At 44.9% G+C, this 21,729-nt stretch overlaps 1 protein-coding gene across 2 annotated transcripts in view; it reads left to right on the top strand.

The window, feature by feature from the left end:
- Window positions 1-21,729, top strand: part of DOK5 (docking protein 5) — a 151,328-nt gene that overhangs the window by 83,352 nt on the left and 46,247 nt on the right. For both annotated transcript variants that reach the window (XM_070801920.1, XM_070801919.1), the window contains 3 exons: window positions 7,379-7,493; window positions 7,576-7,695; window positions 10,636-10,825. In XM_070801920.1, coding sequence (XP_070658021.1) covers window positions 7,379-7,493; window positions 7,576-7,695; window positions 10,636-10,825 — 425 coding nt within the window. The remainder of the gene's footprint in view (window positions 1-7,378; window positions 7,494-7,575; window positions 7,696-10,635; window positions 10,826-21,729) is intronic.

A 21,729-nucleotide genomic window follows, 5' to 3' on the forward strand; every position in this document is an offset into this window, starting at 1 on the left:
GAGAGGGAGTTCAGTTGGACTTCCCGGAAAAGGGAGAGTAAAGTGTGACTGCCTGTGTTTCAGCAGAGTGGTGTCTCTTCACATAAGGCCCTCCAGCACCACACTGGGCTTCCCAGGTGCTAGTGGTGAAGACCCGCCTGCTGGTGCAGGAAACGTGAAAGACGCGGGTTCGATCCCTGGGTCGGGAAGATCCCCTGAAGGAAGGCATGGCAACTCACTCCAGTATTCTTGCCTGGAGAATCCCATGGACAGAGGAGCCTGGTGGGTCTGTGGGGTCACAAAGAGTTGGAGACGACTCAAGTGACTTAGCATGCACGCACGCAGCAAGCATCACAGCAGGCGGTGTCTTCAGGGCAATATTTGGAGGAATATTCTGAATGTTCCAAAGAACTGTCCACCAGATAAGCAGAAGCTGGGTGGAGACTTCAGTGTGCAGCTTTTCATTTCTTCCAGCTACTGGGAAGAAATCCATTTCTCTTAGAGCAGCACAGAGTATGTGGGAGGAGTACACGTGGTTGGACTGTATCTTGAGGAAAGGGAATCAAAGTTGGTTCAGACTGATTTTCAGGCAGCGCCGTCCAAAGGAATCACACGCTAGAGCCAGAAAGCACACCACCAAGGTAGCCTTCTGTCATTTTCTGCGTTGGTGCAGGAAAGGCAGGCTGGGCTGCCTTCAGCATCTGCCTGGAGTCTGCTGAAGGAAGGACGCTTCACTGCGGGGCATGGGGGATTGAAGGACCCTCCTCAGATGGTCTGCATGTGCCCCCGAAAGGCTAAGACTCAAAGGATCCCTTCTCAACAGGCTCTGGAAGTGTCACCTAAACAGGCCACCGTATTCACCTGCGAGTGGTTTTCTTCAGATCCTCAGCGACTACAGGTAGAACCTGCTTCTGTGATAACAGCCAGCTGACTGTCGTGCGGCAATGCCTGCAAAGAGACGGAGGGTGGCTTCAAGCCCAAATGGCTTGGTTCCCTTCTTGAGTAAGCGCCCCAGGCGTGCACACCAGCTCACGTGCTGACGGATCCAAACCAAACACCAAGGACGTGTACCTGTCAGTCATGTCCTGCTCTGTGTGGCCCAGGACTGTAGCCCACCAGGCTCCGCTGTCTGTGGGGTTTCTCAGGCAAGAATACCGGAGCATGTTGCCATGTCCTCCTCCAGGGAATCTTCCCAACCCCGGGATCGAACCCAAGTCTCTTGCATCTCCTGCATTGGCAAGCGGGCTCTTCACCACCCACGCCACTTGGGAAGCCAGAGATGGAGGAGGAGGATGTCCAAATGTTCAAAGGGTGTATGGTGGGTGCTTCTGTCAACTACACATGCAGTAAGTTCTCGATAGTTGAACACGCTCCCCTTATTAAATGCCATAGTCCACGTTTTTAAAATAAAAAAATAATCAGTGCTTCTAGTAATACTGTTGACCTGGCTTTCCTTGTGGGAACAGTTCAGGCATCCTGTGTCAATATTTATCTTGACTCTGACAATCACAAATATATGGGCTTAGGTTGACAAACCAGTTGGCCTAAAGAGAACAGCATTTTGATGCAGATGAGAGTCTTCAGTGGGTGCTAAGACAAGTCTCTCAAAGGTAATTGGGAAACAGGTGTTCACATAATGCCAAAGTATTGCCCAGCGTGGATGCATCTCGTAGACGTGACACCAGATGTAAGAATCCAAACATAGAAAAACACGTGTGATATAGTTCGGTTTACATGTTAATAAGTTTTCTAGAAGGAAGAACCACCCAGTGGTGATGGAGGTGAGAGTGGTGGTTTTATCCGGGGTCGGCACTGATCCGGGAAGCGACGGTGTTAACTGAGAGCTGTGTGTGTCAGTCTGAGTGGCGTCCCCCAGCTGTGTACACGTGTCGAGGTTCACTGGACTGTGGTCTCGAGATTTCTGTCTTTTACTGTTTGTGCTGGATCCGTGGGGCCTCATATTTAGGTTCCTGTGCTTGTTCCAAGCCGGCTTTCACTAGAGCTGTAGTTTGGAATACAGACCGTGGTGCCACATGCACACACGTAAAAGCCAGTGGTTTTGGAAAAGCCGAGTTTTCTTCAGCATTTTAAAGTCTGAATACGAAAGATGAGTTTAGCTCAGACTGTCTTCTTTTGAGTTGACAAGTACTTTATTTTTACATAGGAATTAAGATTTACATTTCTTTTTTTTTCTTTCTTTCAAGATACGGTTTATAACTTGCAGAAATATCTTTAAATGTTTCCAGAACTGTTTGCATCTATAGTTTTACTCATTTGCTCATTTATCCAGCCAGTAACTTATTTATTCATTTACTTTTAATGTGTTTTAAGGAACACACATGGTGGAGTGTACTGCTAGAAAAAAGCATACATTTGTAGAAGCCAGAAGGTCTAGATTTGAATGTTGCTCTATCCTTCCATCTGCCTGAGAAATCATCATTAAGTTACCGCTCTCTCTCTCTCACTACTCATCCTCATATAATGAGTTTAATGACAGTACCAAGGGTGTTATGCCATTGTGAGAATTCAGTATTACGCTGTAGCCATTCAGCGTTCTGCAGTTGATTGAAGTAAGCGGACCTCCTTGAGAAGTGGATTTATAACTGGTGAGTAGGGTGAGATTCATTTCCTCATTTAATTAGACTAGTTCTACTTTTATATGATGGTGACACTGTAAGATTTCCTTTGAAAAAAAACTTTAAAAACCAAGTGATTCAACCACTAAATTAAAATTGCTAACCAGTGTTCTAGTGGCTTAGTATGTATTTGACTAGGAAATCTCGTCCCTTTTGTGCTAGAAGTAATATAGGAATACAGTGGGGTTTGAGAGAAAAACTCTATGAGAATTCTTGGCCAGAAGGAAATCAAACAGAGAGCATATTAGCCAACTTTTGCTTTGGCAACAATTCCAAAATCTTAGCAGCTTATAGCAATTCATCCTTGTCTTCTGCCCTTATTGTTTGAGGGGTCTGGGTTGTGTGGTGGGTCTGTGGGTGTGTTGAGCATAGCTGGATTAATTTGATTCAGTTGCAGTCCATCTGTCTGTACATCCAGGAGTAAGGAGGGAAATGAACTCAAGGAGAGAAGAAATGACTTACGCATACTTTTAAAGTGTTTACTTGCACATATCAGCTCACATTCTATGAGCTAAAGCAAGTTGCATGACCAAATCCAAACCATTCAGGAAGAAGTCGTGGGGGCAAAGAGTGGGTGGATGAATTTTGAGCAAGTAAGTCAATCTGTATGAAGGTTAGGAATTCCCCAGGTGGTCCAGTGGTAAGGAGTCCACCTGCCAATGCAGGGGACATGGGTTCCATCCCTGGTCCGGGAAGATGACACCTGCTGCAGGGCAGCTAAGCCCCTGCACCTCAACTCCTGAGCCCACGAGCCCTCGAGACCGTGCCCGGCAACGAGATGCCAGCGCTCTGCAACTGAGCGCCCTCGAGCAGCAGCAGGGACCTAGAGCAGCCGGAAATAAAGATAAATAAAAGAAGAAAATGAAAGTTGCCGTGAGGTACAGCGTTTGCCTTTGGTCTGATTTTAAATCCCTCCAGATTCTAAAGAGAATCATTTTTGCCAAGTCTTACCCGCACTCAACCTTCCCATCCTCTGTGTTCGTGAACGTACTTTATGTGTCAGGAAAGCTCCGATTCAGGGTTCATTTCTCTTACCAGAGGAATTTTCAAGGAACCATGATCTTCCATGAGTTCTGAATGAGTCCAAGGATTGACTATCAAATTAAGCCTGAAGCTAACCTGGGCTTTGAAAGTAAACAGCCAATTTCTAAAGAAAATCAAGCATTTAAAAGGTCCTCATATTGACATTTTCAGTAAGCTGTACACATGTTTCTGGTCTTCTTTGGCTCCATTTTGGCCAAAATGGATTAGATTTTAGCTCCATTTCGAGAGAGAAATCTCTGGAGTCAGAAAGCGTAAATACACCCAGAAAAGGAAAAGGAAGTTTAGAGATTGAGAGGTCACAGATTAACTGAAAAGAGTCATCAGACAGGTGGCAGTCCAGAAATAAACAGAAGTAATTCCATTGTCTGCCTTGGTCACTGTTGCCTTAGCATGAAGATTCTGTTACAGGGTAGGTAAAAGCATTTAGACTCTATGTGCCGTTTTAGTCACAAAATGTGACTTCTGTTACTGTCCTGCTCAGTACCAAGACCCTCTGTTAGTAATGGACATTTGTAACTGGGTCTCATATTGACTGTCTCTTGGAAACTGTTCTTTTGCCTTTTAAATCATAATTCTCACTTGTATTTCAGATCTGGTCATGGCGTTTGAAATGTTTTGTTGTCTTCTTCACTTAGGATGTGCGGTTGTGAAATGGACAAAACAGGAGAAAAGGAAACAAATGGTCCTGCTCAGGTGCATGACCTTTGGGATGGGAAGTGGGCACCAGATCTTTGCCAAGGTTCTGTTGACATCCATTGTCATGCTCCTGCCAAGCAAAGGAGAGTTCTTCCGGCTGACTGTCGACCTTTAGGATGCTTGGTTATCACCTGGACTCTCAAATTCGTGAAAAATTAAATGCAAGTCAGTTCATAACAGTGGTGTTAGGTTAGGAGTCATAGATTAATGGTGTTTTTCCTAATTTTTAGTCCTTTTTCATTTATTCATAACTGTTTGTTGTGATGTTGGATGGCAGCACCGACTCAATGGACATGAGTTTGAGTAAACTCCAGGAGCTGGTGATGGACAGGGAGGCCTGGTGTGCTGCAGCCTGTAGGGTCGCGAAGAGTCGGATGCGACTGAGCGACTGAACTGTCGTAGTATTGTTGCAGGGACAAGCCGCTTCTGAGTCCATGTTGGACTTTGACTTGCTTTTCGTTGCTTTTGTTATTAAAATCATACATAATGGCCTGTCTCACAGAACTCTGCGCCTCTGTCTGACCATCAAACTCAAATGCCTTTGTTCAGAACCCTGTCCACTTGTGGATGGCAGGAAGAAAGAAATTAGCACATCCTCTGCCTGAGGCTTGCCGTTCTAGGAGGTGTTTGCAAGATGAATGGCCTTTTAACTCTGCTCCCTACCTCTCCCACCTCAGAGCTACAAAAGAACCTGGCATCCAGACCCCGATAAGATGGCTGTCTTGAGACGTTAGTCTGCCAGCTTCTCGGTCAGCCAGCTCTCTCCTTGCCTCAACACCTGTCTCCAAGTCGCTGGCCTGTCACGAGACTAGAAGCGCGAGCTTGTACTTGGTAATAGTATCAGCTTTACTCCCTTTTACTTAATATTTTGCTTGAAATCAGATCACTTCTTTGTTTAAATAAATTCACTGTAACAGAACCTTTTCTTACTACCATCAATAGAAACTAGTATTGCTTGCCATGAACAGCAGATAGCATTTAAGAAGAAGTACAAGGGGAAGAAAGTAATATTTTTAAGGCTGAATAATACCCCACTGTAGGCGTGTACCGCGGTTTCTTTATTCGTCCACCAGTGGACAGGTTGTTTCTGTATCTCAACTGTTGTAAATAACACTGCAGTAAAACAGGAGTGTAAATGCCCACCTCAGGGCACTGTTTTCATCTCCTTGAATGTACGTCCCCAACGTGGGACTGTTGGACCACATGGTACTTCTGTTTTAATTTTTTGAAGAACCTTCATATTTATTTTTATAGCAGCTGCATCATTTTTCATTCTCACTAACAATGCACAGAGTTTCCATATCTTATCCCTAGTTAATAGAACACTACTTGATACCAAGCAAATTTTAAAAATAAATGAATGAATGAATGAGTAAGTGAAGAGTAAACAGACAGATATTTTGGTGGATGAAGGGATGCAAGGAAGATTCCTGAGAAGGAATGTGGTTCTCCTGCAATTGTGTGTAAGTGGTTCTCCTTGGTGTTCGGTCTTCTCAGGTGGTTCAGTGGTGAAGAATCTGCCCACCAATGCAGGAGATGCTGGTTTGATACCTGGATTAGGAAGATCTCCTGGAGGAGAAAATTGCAACGCACTCCAGTATTCGTGCCAGAAGAATCCCATGGACAGAGGAGCCTGGTGGGCTACAGTCTATGGGATTGCAAAGAGTCAGACATGACTGAGCATACACTTCTCGATGTTGTTAGACTTTGAAGAACTTTTTACATTTTATTTGTGAATCTCTACACAAAAACAGCACTGTGAAGTTTCAGTTCAGTTCAGTCGCTCAGTCGTGTCCGACTCTTTGCAACCCCATGGACTGCAGCACGCCAGGCCTCCCTGTCCACCTCCAACTCCCAGAGCTTGCTCAAACTCATGTCCATCAAGTCGGTGTTGCCACCCAACCATCTCATCCTCTGTCGTCCCCTTCTCCTGCCTTCAGGAGGATCTTTCCCAGCATCAGGGTCTTTTCAAATGAGTCAGTTCTTTGCATCAGGTGGCCAAAGTATTAGAGCTTCAGCTTCAGCTTTAGTCCTTCCAGTGAATATTCAGGACTGATTTCCTTTAGGATGGACTGGTTGAATCTCCTTTCAGTCCAAGGGACTCTCAAGAGTCTTCTCCAACACCACAGTTCAAAAGCATCAATTCTTCGGCACTCAGCCTTATTTATGGTTCAATTCTCACATCCATACCTGACTGCTGGATAAACCATAGCTTTGACTAGATGAACCTTTGTTGGCAAAGGAATGTCTCTGCTTTTTAATATGCTGTCTAGGTTGGTCATAACTTTTCTCCTAAGGAGCAAGTGTCTTTTAATTTCATGGCTGCAGTCACCATCTGTAGTGATTTTGGAGCCCCCCAAAATAAAGTCTCTCACTGTTTCCACTGTTTCCCCATCTATTTGCCATGAAATGATGGGACCAGATGCCATGATCTTACTTGTTTGAATGTTGAGTTTTAAGCCAACTTTTTCACTCTCCTCTTTTCACTTTCATTAAGAGGCTCTTTAGTTCTTCACTTTCTGCCTAAGAGTGGTGTCATCTGCATATCTGAGGTTATTGATATTTCTCCCGGCAATCTTGATTCCAGCTTGTGCTTCATCCAGCGCGCTAGCGGGCACCTGCTGGGTAGCACCGGGAGCCCAGGTGGGCGCCCTGGGCGGCCTGGGAGGTACAGTCAGGGGTGGGGGGAGACTCCTGAGGGAGGGGTTAAATGTATACACACAATTTATTCACGCTGTGAAACAGTCACACTCCTATCGAAAAGGTATATGTATGAAGCAAGCGCCTACATCTGTGAAGCTCTGAGGCTGTGGCGCCTGTTAGCTTCAGAGAAATCTGACAAGGGGAGGCAATGTGTTAACCTCCTTGCTAGGGCTCTGAGGGCAACACTGAAATAATCGCCGGACACGCTCTTCTTCTGGCAGGCCCCCTTTGTGTTCCCCTGGGACGGGCCTGCTCCCTTCTGCTCGGTGTCAGTGGGAGCTTTCTTTCTGTGCTCTAGCTCACTGTGGTTCATTTTTCAGGTTACAGAACTCAACAACGTGAAGAGCGTAGCTCGGCTGCCAAAAAGCACCAAGAAGCACGCCATCGGGATTTACTTCCGTGATGACACCTCCAAGACCTTCGCTTGCGAGTCAGGTGTGTTGGCGGGGCGGGGGCCGCGGCTCTGTGCTCCCCGGCAGGCGCCGGGCAGCCGCGCTCATCTCTGGCGTCTCCGCAGATCTTGAGGCTGACGAGTGGTGCAAAGTCCTCCAGATGGAGTGTGTGGGGACGCGGGTCAATGACATCAGCCTCGGAGAGCCTGACTTACTGGCCACCGGAGTTGAGAGAGAGCAGAGTGGTATGTAAAGAAAGTCCTCTCCTCTCTTTTCTTAAACTGTTTTTTCCCCCATATAATGAAACATAAGACATCTTGATGTAAAACTTTTGAAGTTAGAAAAGTGTATAAAGGAAGAAGTAAAAATAACCTTTTATTTCACCTAAACCTCGGTTAGCATTTCTGTGTGTTTCTCAAGATGTTTCGGTGACTAACAGGACTGGATCGACATGAATCATATCAGCTGGAAGCTCTGAGAAACCCGCTGTGTTTCTGTGTTACTTTTCTCTGGACGATGCGTCAGATCATTTAATTTTCCCAGCACACTGTGATATAAATACTATCACCTCCCATTTGCAGATGGGAAAATGAAGCTTAAAAGAGCTAAAGATCTGGCGTCACGTCCAATAGCTAGGGCTTGATTCTAGACGCGTACTCCTGGGCTTGTATTTATGGTGTACACGTGCAGTGGGTTTTTGTCTTCCTTTTCTTCCACTTTAAATTTTTATTGAATGCTTTCCAGTGTTTTTAATAGAATCCAGACTTCCTGAATTTTTCATCAAGAGTAAACCTACCTAAAATTTGTAATTTTTTTTTTTTTTTAACTAAAACACTTGAGCCAACTCTTTGAGCTCAACACTCAACCTGGGAATATATCATGATAAATAATAATGACCAAAATGTTCACAAACACTTCAACGAAACTCACTATTGATTTGCAGTATGAGTTTGGAGGCGAGGAATCATTTCTTTGTTCCCAAATGCCTTGTAACAGGATAGATTGACTCCTAGAGTTCCACACCAGCCTGTTGACTTGATCTGTGAGGATATATCACAGCCAAAGAGGCTGGGGGTCACCTGGCCTGATTATGAACACCGAAGAGGTGGGATTGTGCTGACCCCTTCTATGGATCCACAGTCAATTGTTAGTGAGAAAAATGCCCTCCGTCGCAGCCGGAACTGTGTCTTCATGACACATTTACAGTCGGCGGCTCCTTTAGATGCTCCGTGTCCGCCATAATCCATCTCCAGGGAAGTGTTATTGATAAAGTCTGAGACGTGCTGGCTGATTCAGAGGAGCCTCTTTGCAGACTGGGAAATTGAGCTGCAAAGAGGTGAAGTCATTAACCAAGGTCACACAGGCTTCTCTCTCCGAAGTCCACTAACTCTGAATGCTCTTGTAACCGACATACAGAGAAAACGTGGCAGGCGCTGATTATTTTTTTGGAGAGCCCAGATCAGCACTTGCCTTGCACGTTTTATATTTGCAAAGCTATATTCAGAGAGTGCCCCAAACTGAATTCACAAATTGCCTGTTCCTAGGGGTCGGGCTTCCCTGGTGACTCAGATGGTAGAGAATCCATCTGCAGTTCAGGAGACCTGTGTTTGATCCCTGGATCAGGAAGATCCTCTGGAGAAGGGAATGGAAACCCCCTCCAGTGTTCTTGCCTGGAAAATCCCAAGGACAGGGGAGCCTGGCGGGCCACAGTCCATGGGGTCACAGAGTCAGACATGTCTGAGCGACTAAGCATGTCAGGAATTGCCCTTTGGTACCAATTTTCTGAGCCTCAGTTTCCTGTTCTGTCAAAGAGGAATAAGAGTACCTCTGGTATATAACTACTGGGGTTTATAACAAAACTCAGCTCTGTCTTCTGAGGTACTTTGCAAGATTAACTATGACTTAAAGTTACGGTAATTAAAGTGGTCACTCTTACCAATGTTACTGTTATTCCTGGACAAGGTGATTACAGAACTTCCAAGCCAGTGACTTGGGAAGGATCTCTGTTATCGTTGTTTAGTTGCTAAGTCGTGTCCGACTCTGCGATCCCATGGACTCTCTTATTTTTTGCTTATTGATGGCAGTCTTTCTTATTTCAGAACTCTCCAGGTAGAAATTTACTCCATTAGAGTTTACTTTTAAAATAATAGTTACTGGAAAGCAGCAAACGCTTGCTTATTGGGAGTTTGAAATCACTTAGAAAATTTGCAGAAGAGATGCTTGAATACATTTGTAAACATAATCTTGACACTCCTGTTTCTTAAACTTAACTAAAGTTTATGAAAATTCTGTTGACTTTGTATTAATTTAGAATCCCAGTGATATTGTTAGTGTCTACTATCTTCTCGGATGCAGTCTGCTGTAATGACAAATAGATAAAAAAGCGTTTGCTATAGTAATAATATTTTTATTCATATTTCATTCAAAATTTAGACTCTGTAACTTCCTGAATTAATGAATTTTGTAGAAATGTAACAGAAATACCATGACTGTATCTGTGGGGATGAAAATTCAGTTGCAGTAAAAAGCCAAGTAGTTTATTCAGAGTAATCGTGGTGAAATTTTAAGTCACACAAATAAGCAAATGAATATTTCTTTCCAGTATTTGGCTAACGAGAGCTCTTTGTTAAAATGAGTCCAAATTCATTGGAATTTTTCCAAACTGTCGGTCAGTTAAGTGCATACTATTAGTTTTATTTAAATAATTTGAGGTAGAATAGTGTTATGAAAATTATAAATTGATTAATATAACTTTAATATCAATAAACCATGCAACAATGATTTTGCACCTGCATTTTTTGTGAACACAAAAGTGTGGGTGTAATTAACAAGTACTTGGCAGGAAAAAAAGTTGTTTTTAATGGTTTCATTGTTAGAGTCTCTTCCTGGCATGCACAATTTTTATTATGCAAGCTAAAATATTGTAAAAATGATCTTTGCTCCTGTAAATACTGTGGCATGTACATTGACCACCAGACTGTATCTTTCCTGTGTTATTTAATGTAGTCTTCATTTAAAAAAGCATTTTCTGGAAGTGTTGATTTGTGAGAAAGGTTTGTCTTCCTGAACATTCAACCAAAACCTAGAATACGAGCTTGAATTGTTTGAAATGCCTCTTTGTTCCTGCTGTGTCTGTGATGTTTTATTCCTGGGGATTTTAGACTAACCTTTTGTTTTTCTCCCAGAGAGATTCAATGTGTATTTGCTGCCATCTCCTAACTTAGATGTACATGGCGAATGTGCCTTGCAGATCACATGTGAGCACATCTGTCTTTGGGACGTCCAGAATCCCAGAGTCAAACTCATCTCTTGGCCGCTAAGCGCGCTGCGGCGGTATGGGCGAGATGCTGCCTGGTTCACTTTTGAGGCAGGGAGGTGAGTTCCATGACTGTCTGTCTGCACTTTTTCCCGAAGTTCACGTCATGTGAGGCCTGGGTTTTCCTGTGAGATCCAGCGTGAAGCACACTGGGAAGACGCCTGGACCTGTGACTGTGATGCTGTGAATGGTGTGGTGGGTTAGTCGCTCAGTCGTGTCTGACTCTGTGACCCCAAGGACTGTAGCCCACCAGGCTCCTCTGTCCGTGGGACTCTCCAGGCAAGAACACTGGAGTGGGTTGCCTTTTCCTCCTCCAGGGGATCTTCTGGACCCAGGGATTGAACTCGTGTCTTCTGCATTGCAGGCAGATTCTTTACCAACTAAACCACTGTTCGCATATTCAGCATGGCTTTGTTTTCCAGGGATGGGGCTGATGTTTCATGAATGTGATGTGAAATTTTCATTACACGGTTTGAGCCCATACCACAACCTGACGTTGAAGTAGGTACCAGTGCTAAGATTGTGCTCTTGCCAGGTCATGCTGAACAGAGGCCAACTTCCTCGTTTTTGGAAAACTCCTATTTTGATATCTATGTTTCCTCACTGAACTAACTGTGGTAGATTATCAACATTAGGGGCTGTTGATATTTTTCAAGTTACAGTTTATTAAGTTTAATCTATTTTTCTCACACAGTAACGAATGACACTAATATTAAGAAGAGATTGATTTCATAACTTGGTTACTGCAATACCTAATAAGCACTTTCGAGGCTTTTCCTGTTTCCTTTTCAAAGTTAATTTTGGAGAGAGAAGGGGGTGCAGTAATATGGGGTTGATCATTAGCTACAAAATATTAGTCTAATCAGCATCTTATTGTCACCCTCTTTCCTCAGAATGTATGCTCTTTTTTCGGAAACACTGCAGATCCAATTTTATATTTTAGAATTTCAAATGACTCAGTTCATCTCAGTCGCTCAGTCGTGTCTGACTCTTTGCGACCCCATGAACCGCAGCACGCCAGGTCTCCCTGTCCATCACCAACTCCTGGAGTCCACCCAAACCCATGTCCATTGAGTTGATGATGCCATCCAACCATCTCATCCTCTGTCGTCCCCTTCTCCTCCTGCTCTCAATCTTTCTTTCTAAATTTTAAGAAATCCAAGTTCTTCTGTATATGGCCTGATTTTAAAGTTGAAAAAAATCAACTTGTGACTTTAAAAGGTTTTTGTTTTTGGTTTATAAAGTAGACAGTTCTCCCCTCACAGGAGTAGGGTACTTGACATAATAAGAATAATGACATGACTTCTAAACACCTAAAACTCTGCTCCATGTGAATATGCCATAGTAATGCTCCACTCACACTAATCTGCTCACCTCAGTATAAACATTGCCCAATTATTTAAAATTCCCTTTTCAGATAGATGATCGAGTCAGTGCTCTTACAATTATTCTAGAAAGTGTTTAAAGCCTTCTCACCCATGCAGCTCTTCTCTGGTCTGTTTACACTTTAAGAACCTGGAAATGGAAATGGTATAAACACATTAGTGAGTCTTTCAGAGACACAAAGTTTCTTGCATTAGCAAGTAAAACTTTAATCTTTAGAGCAGTGTCCTTAAGTCAGAAATACTTGTTTATTACCCTTATGGGGAAATCTTGATAGAAATTAAGAATTTGTTTGGGAAGGTGGGTATTTCTCCCTGTTTCGGTGTCAGAAATCATTTATTATCATTTTTAATATTTCTGGCCATGCCTCGTGACTTATGGGATCTTAGTTCCCCAACCAGGGATTGAACCCTGCCCCCTGCAGTTGAAGTGAAGGATCTAACTGCTGGACCATCAGGATTCCCTCCAAAATCATTTATGTATAAACTGTAACCAGTGACGATGGGTATGAAAGGTGTTTTGTCATTGAAAGTAGACTTATCTGTTGGCTGTACACCTCACATCATTCCCCACGCATATTTCATGTTGACTTGCAGGAGAGTTCTGCATTGATCAACATGTTAAGGGCCCATTTTCAGTCCTCAGTTCAGTCGCTCAGTCGTGTCTGACTTTTTCTGACCCCATGAATCGCAGCACGCCAGGCCTCCCTGTCCATCACCAACTCCCAGAGTTCACTCAAACTCACGTCCATCGAGTCAGTGACGTCATCCAGCCATCTCATCCTCTTTCTCCTCCTGCCCCCAATCCCTCCCAGCATCAGAGTCTTTTCCAATGAGTCAACTCTTTGCATGAGGTGGCCAAAGTACTGGAGTTTCAGCTTCAGAGCATATTGGGCACCTACTGACCCAGGGAGTTCGTCTTTCAGTGTCCTATCATTTTGCCTTTTCATACTGTTCATGGGGTTCTCAAGGCAAGAATACTGAAGTGGTTTGCCATTCCCTTCTCCAGTTGGGCAACATTTATTCCAAAATTCATATTTTTCCATTTTTCTTGCATGTTATTGTGTATGTTAGTTATTGTGTATGTTATTGTGTTAATCTGTGTTATTGTGTTATTGTGTGTGTGTTATTGTGTGTGTGATTGTGCATGTGTTGTTATTGTGTATATATGTTATTTTGTGTTAGTTATTGTTCATGTTATTGTGTTATTGTGTGTGATTGTGTGTGTGTTGTTGTGTAAGTGTGTTCACATTTTGTAAGTAAGAGGACAGAGGTGGCCGATGTGGATGTGGGAAGAGTATACGGAGCTCGAGTGCAAGAAGTGGTGGAGGAAAAGAAGGTACGCTGAAGACGTGAGTTTCCAAACTATTCTGATTGTCTTTGACCACAGCATGAACATTGACTTGGAAAATGAAAGCGCTTTTTAGTTCATGACTTTCCTCTCTGTGTTCTGTCCTTTGGGGTATTTCGTGCAAGCACTCCAGTGGTTAGATACTGTTAACACCTACAGCTCATCCCCACAGCGTTGTGTCTCAGATGTTGTAGGGACCTGGGATATGTGTGGATTTTGAACAGCATCCTTGTTCAGTGGTCGTGCTTTGTGGGGCTGTGCAAACTGGAGACCGAATGAATGGTCAGAAGGCCAAGTGCTGGGCTGTGCTCTCAGGACCTGACTCCTTTCTCAGACAGCGTGCTGTGTGCATAAGGGGCTCTGGTTTGGGAGTCAGAGAAACCCTAAGGTCTGATCTCTATTCTTTTTCTTTAAACACTGAGTGGGAGCAATTGATTTATTTATATGTATTTTTTTACTTAAAAGTCACAGCCGTTTATCAGGTCAGAAGTCGAAACACAGCCTGGCTCAGCTGGCTCTTTGCTCTACGATTCACAAAAGCAAGATTTTTCTCAAGGTTCTGGGGATAAACCTGCTTTGAGCCTCATTCGGGCTGTGGGCTGAGTTCAGCTCCATGTTGTAGGACTGAGTTTCCTGTTTTCTTGCCAGCCGTCTGCACCTTCTAGAGGCTACCCACACTCTTTGGTACATAGTCCCCTTCCTCTGTCTTGAAAGCCAGCAGTGGAGTCTGATCTCTGTTTTTTATTAGCTGTTGACTGTGGATGAAGTGTTTAACTTCCCTTTTATGTTTATCTAAGTAATTAACTTCCTTTTGGGGTGGTTGTAGGTAAAAGCAGTGATGGATATAGATGACCCAGAAGGTGCTGGGCTTCTATTACATAGTGTCTTTGAGATTTTGTTATAGGAACTTTTGGAGCAGGACTGGGTTTGCAGGATCCAGACAATATTAAATGCAAGGTGATATTACCGTTTTATATTTTGCCTGAACCTCAAATTAGATGGATTTTTATAGTTACCATCAAGATGCTCAGGATAATAAGATCGTTCATGTTCCCCCAAGTGTGAAGATTTCATATCTGCCTTGCTTTATTAGTGAAGATAATTTTTTCCCTTGGCTATTTTTGGATGTGTTCAAAACAAGATAATTTCCTCCTTGTCTTACATTGATAGGTGAACAGGAGTTAAGTCTCTCCGGGCAGGTGGTTTTCACATATCCAGCATGCGTCTGCAAAGGCATCACAGCATTCCCCTCTAGGACACAGGCAGTCTTCCCAAAGACCTCAGGGAGAATTCTGCTCCGTCTGGACAGAACCTGTGTTTGAGCTGAAACTAAGTGTTATTCCTGTTGAATGGCCCATTTTGAGGCACCAAGATTGACAATGGGGTGTGTGTAATAAGCTAGGCTGGGAGTCGGAGGAAATGAAATTAGAGTTAGTCTCATACTGGTTGTGGGACCTTGAGTGAATGAGTTAACTCTCTGCGATTCCATCAGCCACCTGTGAAATGAGTGTAATATTCTGTCTCCCACAAGATGGCTGTGAAGATTAACAAAGGTGCATAGACAAACACCCACGTTAACGCCTGGCAGGTACTAGGCAATTGTGTCAACCCAAAGGGATGCAAAGAGCAGAGAGATCCACGGACCCTCAGAGCCAGTGCAGGTGGCACGGCTGGCTTCAGGCTTGGGCTGACTCAGAGGCCAGATGAGGATCCTGGGTTGTATCTCACAGTCCTGCTCCTTCTAGATGGCGTCACCCTGACTCCACGTGGGTCCTCCAGGAGCCTTGAGATCTCACACCGTCAGTGAAAAGAAGCGAAGTAGATTCTTACAGGTGTTGACTCCGTGTCAGGAGCTGCTTTGAGGACTTTGTGGAATGGTGCGGTTCTCGCAAAGCCGGAAGGAGGTACTGACGCTTTCGGAAGACCTGTGAAGTTTAAAAAAAAATCTTAACAAAGTGTGTCCAACAGAGTATTTAATTACTGCTCAAAGCAAGTAACGAAAGGCAGCTATTTGACTATAATTAGCAATATCACTCATCACGGTGCTGAGATACAGAACAGTGGTTCTCAACCAGGGGGTGATTTTGCCCCCAAAGGACACTTGGTGGTGTCTGGAGGCATTTTTAGTTGTCACAGCGTAACCTGTAGAGAACAACCCCAGCAACAAAGAATTGTCAGGTCCATACTGTAGCAGGCATGTCAGCCATTGAACGACTAGTGATATTTACTGAGCCCGTACTGTAAGGAAGGGGCTTCCCTGTGGCTCAGATGGTAAACAGTCTGCCTGCAGTGCAGGATACCTGGGTTCTGTCCCTGGCTTGGGAAGATCCCCTGGAGAAGGGCATGGCAACCCACTCCAGTATTGCCTGGAGATTTCCATAGACAGAGGAGCCTGGCAGGCTACAGTCCATGGGGTCACAGAGTCGGACACAACTGAGCCACCAACACTTTCACTTAACTGCTGTAAGAAAGTTGTTATATGAAACATTTTATACGCACTATCTCATTTAAGTCATTTGCTGGTCATATAAACCAGGGGATATTATTATTCGCATCCTAAGAGGAAGCTTGGGCATCGGTGCAACTGATCCAAAGGCACACCAGAGCAGTGAGTGAAAGGTGGATTCAGAAATACACGCAGGTCTTCTTACTCCCCAGCCCTAAGATTCCTAAGAAGGCTAAGTGTGACAGCTCTACTAGGTTAGCCTAGTTCTTTCTCTTAAATAATTATGTAAAATTCATTTGTAATCAGAGGATAATCGCTTTACGATGTTGAGTTGGTTTCTGCTATAACAACATGAATCAGTCATGAGTTACGTATGTGCCCTCTAGCCTGGTTCTTGGACTTCCCCCGTGGCTCAGACAGCAGAGAATCTGCCTGCAGTGCAGAAGGCCTGGGTTCAATCTGTGGGTTGGGAAGATCTCCTGGAGAAGGGAATGGGACGCAGTGTTCTTGCCTGGAAAATCCCATGGACGGGGAGCCTGGCGGGCTGCAGTCTATGGGGTTGCGAAGAATCAGACGTGACTGAGTGACTAACACTTTCACAGCCTAGTTCTTAATGACCTCTACAGAGCTAAGGAAGAGAAGGCATACTACACAACCAGCACTCGTGCATAATTATCTTAGTTTAACTCCGAAACCTCCTGTTTGTCCTTTTGGTTCTGAGTACAGCACTTACAGTCAGGATCATTCATCTCTCCTGTGCTGCAGTATCATGACCAAAGGTTGTTAAGAGTCTTCTAGATTGTGTTTATCCCTCTCTTTCCCAGTGTAGGCAAATCTAACCATTCCTCTGTGGGTTTCTGTTTTTTTTTAAGAAATCCGGAGTTGATAAATAATCTGTAGTCTATAATAAAGTGCAATTGCACAATTAATTGCTACTCATTACTCCCAGAGATAAAGAACAGTTAGCTTATGGGGAGGGTGGGAGGCAGGGGAAGGGACACGTTGCTTATTTTATTTTTGAGTATTTTCTAGTCTTCTATTTGTTTCTTTCCACTTGGAAGCCCTGAAACAGTGAAGCAGATCAGACTGGCAGGATCTCTGATTTTTTACGGGAAGATCCAGTTGACATGGAGTTGTAACTGCAGCGTCCCCACAGAACTGTTCTGTAAACGTTACTTTCTGAAGCATGGTGCCAGGTACCCAGTCAGTTGCCCTGTGAATTTCACAGCTGGCTGCCCAGGTCCCACCGTCAGCGCCAGGCCCCGCCCCACCTCCTGACTGATTTAAATGGACGCCCTGGGTTCAGCGCCTGCAAGGATGGGAGGGGATCAGGTGACGTGTGGCGGGACACCGGGGATGAGTACCACCCCTGGGCGCCTCTCTCTACCAGCCGAGGAATGTCTCTCTTGTGCTTTTGACATCATTTTAAGAGAAACTTTGAAGTATGCCAAGAACATGTTAAAACTGACATTGCATAGACCCATCCTTTTTCTTAAATGGAGTGCAGAAATTGGTGAAAAAGACTTTTTTGGATGTAAAGGCATCTGAACAGTCTTGGAAAAGAAGTCATCTGTGTCTTCTGTATATCACTTTAAAAACAATACTAATTGGTAAAACAGTCTGTTTTAAGAGACTGTTTAACATTTCATTGAAGAAGAAAATTTTATCTTCCTCTAATTGATGAGTTTAAGGTAAAAAAAGGACCGTTATTCTAATATAAATCTTTGGGTATTCTCTATTTGTCTTCTTGATTACAAGCTACTTAGTAATCTCTTACTTCTAAGTATTTTATAGAGCATATATTCATTCTTACTAAAGGATTGAAAGCAAATGAGCAAATGTATTCCGTGTTTCCTACTATGTTGATTAGAGAACTGTTAATTTTTTTTTTTTTTGGAGTATGGTTGATTTACAATGTTATGTTAGTTTCAGGTTACACAAAGGGAACCTTTATATATCCGCATATATCCACCTGTTTATTCTTTTCCCACATAGGTCATGGTTGTTGTTTAGTTGCTAAGTCATGTCCAGCTCTTCGTGACCTCGTGGACTGTAGCCCTCCAGGATCCTCTGTCCATGGGATTTCCCGGGCAAGAATACTGGAGTGGGATTTCCCAGGCAAGAATACTGGAGTGGGATTTCCCGGGCAAGAGTACTGGAGTGGGATTTCCCAGGCAAGAATACTGGAGTGGGATTTCCCAGGCAAGAATACTGGAGTGGGATTTCCCAGGTGAGAGTACTGGAGTGGGATTTCCCAGGCGAGAGTACTGGAGTGGGATTTCCCGGGCAAGAATACTGGAGTGTTGCCCTTTTCTTCCCCAGGGGATCTTCCTGATCCAGGGATCAGACCCGCCTCTCGTGCGTTGGCAGGTGGATTCTTCACCACTGAGCCATCGGGGAGCCACATAGGCCATTGCGAAGTATATAAATATGCTTGATCCCACACGGTCTTGCTCAGAAGAAGCGAAATTCTTCTTTTGAAAGCAAACAGAAGCTACAGTTGTACTTATATGGCTGTTCATTCTTCATTAGCATTGATCTAAAAAGTAACTGTAATTATAAAAGTGACAAGCATTATAAGCATTCCTTGCGTGGAGGCATGTGTGAAACCAGAAGGGAGAGTCCCCTTTGTACTCCAGGAAGTGACCTCTTCAATCCTCATCTTTAGTAGATCGTTCACGATTGCACGTCTGTTCTCTGCCAGGCGCTGTGCTAGGTGTTCAGGTGTGAACACAGTCAGGGCCATCGTAAGACGCTTAACCAAGTCCCCTTTGCCTCTGAACGTCTATGGTCTTAGCATATGAAATCCCTAAAGGAAAGGATGACTTTCTTATGATCTTTGGAAAAAGAAATTAGACACTCATCAATGCCTCCTGTCTTGTGGCCATCTTTAAAAAAATGTAAGGTGTATTTGTATTTAATTTATTTATTTGTCTAGCTTTATTCAGGCACCAATGACACAGAACATCATTTAAGTCTAAGATGTACAAGGTGATGATTTGATACATGTATGTATTGCGGAAGGATCACCGTGATAAGGTTCGTTAACACCGTCGTCACCTACCTACTGAAAGAGTATGCACTCGGGGTCCGGCTGCCAACAAACAGGCCAGGCTGCTGGAAAGGAAAGTCTGCTGCATTTCAGATGCCGGCAGCTGTGGGGGCCGGTGAGGGTGGTGGATGTCTGTCCAGCCCCTGCTGACAAGCAGGGGTGAGAGCTTTGACAGACACAGCTGGGGGGCGGGGCATGCCGAGCAGCACGGTCACCTTCTCGTCGGTCATCGGTGGTCTGACCGCAGCATCTTGACTGTTTCACAGCTTGTCTTCAGTCCCAGGGTCTGTTTGTCCCCGTTTATTTGTGGCCAGTTCTCTGCTGTGGTCCCTCATGTCCTGGGAACAGTCTGGTCATCACATAGTTAACTCCTCCACCTGGGGTTTTGGAATCTGTAAGACAGCTCACAGGACGTGGCACAGAATGTCATCTACAGCCCTCGAGGAAGAACTAAAGGTCCTTGACGATGCTTAATGACTGCATTATTACCGGTTAGTCTCCTTTGACTGTTTTCCTTTGTTTCAGCATTTCTCACTTTTCTGATTAAAGGTATTCTTTGACTAAGGTTTCCCACAGACAGAAGGCAGGCAGAGGGCATGGCTGGAGGTTGGGGGGCAGGGACCATGCGGTCCTGCTCCATTTCAGCCTCACATAATTACCCCTTTTTGTGGTGAGAACACTTAAGATCTGCTGTCTTCCAGGTATACAATACAGTATTTCCAATGATGGGCCCCACGCTGTACATTAGATCTCCAGAATTTACCTTCCAGCTGGAAGTCTATACCCTTAGACCAACATCTCCTGTTTTCCTCCGCCCCAACCCCTGGTAACCACCTTTCTATTCGTGGTGTCTGTGAGTTTGGCTTTTTTTAAGATTCCACAAGTCAGTGAGATCACACAGTATTTGTCTCTCTTGCTCTGACCTGCTTCACCTAGCATAATGCCCCCAGGGTCCATCTGCATTGTCAAGACTGGCAGGAGTTTCTTCTCTTTTCTGCAACTCAGTGATATTCCCGTGTGTTGCTTCTTATCCACTCACGCGTCAGTGGACTCTCTGGTGGTTCCCGCGTCTCAGCCGTGGTAAACAATGCTGCAGTGAACACAGGTGTGCTGACATTTCTTTGAGATGATGACTTCATGTCCTCTGGAAATATGCCAGAAGTGGAATTGCTGGATCTTTTGGCAACTCTGTTCTTTTGAAGAAGCACCATACCGTGTTTCACAGTGGCTGCCCCAATTTAAATCCCCACCGGCAGGGCACACGGATTTCCTTTTCTCTGCGTCCTTATCACCACTTGTCATCTCTTGCCCTTTTCACAGTAGCCATTCTCACAGGTATGAGATTGTATTTCATTGTGGGCTCCATTTCCCTGATGGTTAGTGATGCTGGGCACTTTTTACAGGCATTTTTCACCCGTTGGCCATTGGTGTGGTGAGACCATTTTCTCGTAGGTGATGCCCTCTAGTGGATGTGAGCACTCTATGTGTGACACGGCCTCAGAATTCTAGTTAAGGGCTAGTGAAAATGAACCGTCTTTCATCACACATTCCCTGAGTGCACCCTAAGAGCTAGTGTGGTTCCAAACAGCATGGATGTAGCAATAAATAAAACTGATGTTCAGTTTTGAAATGTACTCTCCAGAGGAGAGGAGATGCAGGCAATAGCAAACATTAAGAAAAAGTAAAATAGATGTTGGGACATGTGAGTCCCATATGGAAAATAAGGTGATGGAAAGTGCCAGACGGGGGTCCAGGTTTAAAAAGGGATAGAGGACTGGTTTTGCTCGGTCAGTGACGTATGAGTTGGAGGCCTGAAAGGGGTGAGGGAGCGAGCCACGTGGGATCTGACGGGAGAGGATTCCGGCACAAGTAGGGGGTGCCGAGGGGGAGTGTGTAGAGCAGAGCCAGGCGGCCGGCAGGGCTGGAGCGGAACAGGTGGAAGGGAAGTGCCGCGTGACGGAGGCGGAGGCGTGGCAGGCCCAGGCCGTGTGGGGCTCGGGGGCCACGGACAAGAGTCTGGCCTTTGGTCCTAATCACGTGGGAGCCACTGGGAGCTGCACAGTCTGAAGAAATGGTCCCCAAGACCTGTCTCTCTTCCGACACCGATTTCAAGTTCAGGGGTTCCCATACCACAAAGGTGGAATCATTTGCTGGGATGACTCAGAATTCACTGAAAGCTGTGAAACTCATAGCTCATTACAGAGACGACACAGACTAACGTCAGCCAGGAGAGGACGGGCAGGCGATGGGGAGCAGAGCAAGCGGGTGATGTTTCCTGGTCTCGGTGTGTGCCGTTCACACGGAGCGCTGCCATCCGGGGCACTCCCTGACCTGCAGCGTCCGAGTGTTGAGCCTGCATCGCCCGCACGGTGGGTTAGTCATCGACTGCACAGGTGAAGATCTCCAGCTCCAGGCGCACAGATGCCACGTGACCCAAAGCTCATCCTGAACCGTATTGTTACTCTTTGCCTGGTCAGGAACCCCAGGCAAGCAAAACCCCTGACCTCCCAGGAGCCCATGGGAAAGATCAGAACCCTTGTTGGACAAGGTGAAATTCTTGACTTGGGAAAGCAGGGCAGGAGGAGAAGGGGGCGACAGAGGATGAGACGGATGGATGGCATCACCAACTCAATGGACCAATGGACATGAGTTTGAGCAAACTCCAGGAGATAGTGAAGGACAGGGAGGACTGGCATGCTGCCGCCCATGGGGTCCCAAGGAGTCAGACCTGA

This window comes from Bos indicus, chromosome 13 (genome assembly GCF_029378745.1).
Source record: "Bos indicus isolate NIAB-ARS_2022 breed Sahiwal x Tharparkar chromosome 13, NIAB-ARS_B.indTharparkar_mat_pri_1.0, whole genome shotgun sequence".
Taxonomy (NCBI): Eukaryota; Metazoa; Chordata; class Mammalia; order Artiodactyla; family Bovidae; genus Bos; species Bos indicus.